At 42.1% G+C, this 3,140-nt stretch overlaps 1 protein-coding gene across 1 annotated transcript; it reads right to left on the bottom strand.

Annotated features, from left to right (window-relative positions):
* Positions 1 to 1,295: 1,295 nt before the first annotated feature.
* On the bottom strand, positions 1,296 to 3,140 carry LOC112229598 (sclerostin domain-containing protein 1-like). The gene is made up of 2 exons (XM_024395529.2): positions 2,776 to 3,140; positions 1,296 to 2,175 (listed from the first exon to the last, which is right to left on the bottom strand). Exons 1-2 carry the CDS (start codon positions 2,969 to 2,971, stop codon positions 1,691 to 1,693), a joined length of 681 nt encoding a protein of 226 aa, XP_024251297.1. The 5' UTR covers positions 2,972 to 3,140; the 3' UTR covers positions 1,296 to 1,690.

The raw sequence follows: 3,140 nt of genomic DNA, 5'->3' as shown, positions 1-3,140 counted from the left end.
AATCAGTGATTTAATCATAGTAGACCATATTTATTTCATTTTCCAAAGGCAAATAATTTGAGACACAACTTGTCCAGAAAGTGATTACATGGAATGTAGCAAATATATATATAAAAAAGATGAGCTTATTTCTATTACGTTTAGCTATCTCCGTACAAAAATATATTACATTGTCATAGTAATCCGTTACATACTTTGAAAAGTAATTATAGACGTGGCTGATGTACCTAGTGTAACTTTATGAACAAATGCACAATGTTCAATCACCCTATTACGGGCAAGGTCATTAGGATTAAAGGCATCATTACGTGTTCCACAAAAAGAATGTGATATACCTGATCAAGTGTATTTGTGGCCTATGCTGTGTAGGAAAAACTAACTCTGAAAACAAGGACATCAGAACACAGGAGTAATACCGGGATACTTGTACAGAGAAACCCTGTGGCTGTGCATTTCATGGAGGCTCGTCACGACATCAGCTCTCTGAGATACATTGGTATTGATCAGAGAAACCCTGTGGCTGTGCATTTCATGGAGGCTCGTCACGACATCAGCTCTCTGAGATACATTGGTATTGATCAGAGAAACCCTGTGGCTGCGCATTTCATGGAGGCTCGTCACGACATCAGCTCTCTGAGATACATTGGTATTGATCAGAGAAACCCTGTGGCTGTGCATTTCATGGAGGCTCGTCACGACATCAGCTCTCTGAGATACATTGGTATTGAACATGTTAAGACTCCCTGGAGGTGGTGAGATACTGATCATCTATAACCGAGGAGAGAATTGTATTGGATTCACCGTTTTTGTACCATGTCTCCTAAAGGTCTGAACCAGGAGTTTGATATCAGAACATTTAAGACTCCCTGGACTGATCATCTATAACCGAGGAGAGAATTGTATTGGATTCACCGTTTTTGTACCATGTCTCCTAAAGGTCTGAACCAGGAGTTTGATATCAGAACATTTCTTACATGAATTTGTCACTTTGATTTGTCATGCCTTCCAGGTCTCTTACTTGGTCATTTTGTACCTATATATTCTTTTCTGAAACTACTATATGTGCCCGTCTCATTGATATCACATTATTAGAGATGCACAAATGGTTTTTGCCCCCACCATGCATCATGTGCTTATTTGGTCATGTGAGGTGAAATGTGTATATTTTGGGAAGTGAGCACTCAGTCTGTATGACCAGAAGAAGATGTTGTCAAGAAAGTGATGATTTGGGAGTCTTAACAGTGTGAGGGCCTTCTTGTTCTTTACTAGTATACTTTGAAAAGTAACACAAAGAGTATAGAATCACTATTTATATTCATACCATGCCATTTTATGTTATTATAAACATTACTATTTGGACAACATACTCAGCTGTTGATAGGAACACTTCATCTCATGTTGTCTAATGTGGTTCTTGTACTATTTAAACTAGTCTTATTCTATCACATACAAAAACACATACATTTACAAACACATCCACAGTGGTCAATATTAGGCAAACCAGTTGCACTGTCTGAAGAATCATTGCATAGCCTTCTCCATATAGCTACTTTAAACATAGTGAACACATTGGCTCCATCTAAACAAAACTAGTGTCTGTTGGTGCTGCAGTTGTTTCTTAAGTGGGGGCACAGAGAGACCTTCCATCCCCTCAGAGGTGTACAGAGCACCCCTGACCAGAAGTCTCCGTTCAGTCATTTTTAGGCTGTTCTTCAGCCCAGTCCTCCTGCCCAGAACGTCCATTCTTCCCTTCCTTTCCCTTCCTCCTCTTGGGCCCCTGGAGTGTGGAGCCCTGGCCCTGGGCCTGCCTGACCTCCAGCTCTGACTTCCCATTCCCTGAGTCATTGTTCTGCCTGGAGTAGCGTTTACACTTGCAGGAGGTAACCACAGTGATCTTATAGGTCCTGGAGCTTCCGTTCTGACACTGCAGTCTGATGCGCTGGGTCCGGGTCCGGTCGATGACGCAACGCCACTCCTGGGCCTCCCGCCGGCTCCAGAACTTTCCGGTGTAGCCGGGGCCGGAGCCGATCCAGTTGGGCAGTAGGTGGGAGGGGAGACACTCCCCGGCACAAACCAGCTCCTTGACCGGGTTCAGGCTGGTGCACTGGCCGTCTGAGATATACTTGGTGGAGCGCAGCTCTCTGCAGCCCACCTGGTTCTGTGCCTGGCCCTGCTCTGTGACAGAGCGAGAGAGACTGTTACCTTCTGTCAGATACATATTGTCAAAACCTAATCTTGCTGTCAAACCTTTAGGCAGAAAATTGAGTAATCCCAAAAATTCTAACTAAAATATAAATCAAACGATGCTCAAATGATAATGACATGCAAATACTTGAAAGTATTTTAGGTGTGTTTGATTTATTTTGGAGTTGCATTTGGGATTATTCCATGTAATGCTCTTATTAAAGATTGGTTTTGACAGTTCAACAATAACTGTGGCATGGTCAGGGTAATCTGATGTGCAGCATGAGTTAACAAGTCCAACACAATTACAAATGCTTGAACTTTTAACTTTTCTCCCATTCAAACACTCAAGTCTCCCATTCAAGTCTATGATTCAACTTTAGTTTATTTATCTCCCATTTTTGTCCGTGGAAAATGTGCCTATATACAGAATTATATCAATTCCAATACTATATAATCAATACTTTAGCAATATACATATTGACCTTTTGCTAAATTACACTTCAAAATCAGTGAATACAATGAATCTGTTTGGTCCACTGTGAATTGTTGAATTAATCCATTTAGAATGTGCATAAACATGCAACTCACCTTTCCTCGCATCGCTGGTCAAACGTCTTCCTCCGTTGCGTGCTTGATTCATTGATACATTACTACTCGGTGTATCCTGGACCGTACTTATCAACTGAGCGTTTAACGTTTCCGTGGCGCCGTTCTTGACAGCTTGACAGCTTCTTATCAGAAGGCAAAATAGCGCAAGCTGGTACCCACTCGTGGTAAGAAGCATGTCTGCACCTCCCCGTAGCCACTCGGCAGGCAGGTAGGTAGAGAGTGAGAGAATATATGTGCAGCGATCTAAAGGATGAATTAGGTCGTTATGATGTTACTTTACCTATTGTTCAGTCGCTTATATACCCGCCTCTTGTTTTGCCACAACATCTTAGTGCGCATGCAGT

This window comes from Oncorhynchus tshawytscha, unplaced genomic scaffold (assembly GCF_018296145.1).
Source record: "Oncorhynchus tshawytscha isolate Ot180627B unplaced genomic scaffold, Otsh_v2.0 Un_scaffold_1528_pilon_pilon, whole genome shotgun sequence".
Taxonomy (NCBI): domain Eukaryota; kingdom Metazoa; phylum Chordata; class Actinopteri; order Salmoniformes; family Salmonidae; genus Oncorhynchus; species Oncorhynchus tshawytscha.
This window is presented reverse-complemented; position numbering and strand designations above follow the sequence as displayed.

Excerpts from the sequence above, each read along its gene's own strand:
- LOC112229598 (XM_024395529.2), bottom strand. The coding sequence starts at position 2,971 with ATGCTTCTTACCACGAGTGGGTACCAGCTTGCGCTATTTTGCCTTCTG. Across the intron at positions 2,176-2,775 it reads GACCAGCGATGCGAGGAAAG|AGCAGGGCCAGGCACAGAAC; the intron begins GTGAGTTGCATG and ends GCTCTGTCACAG.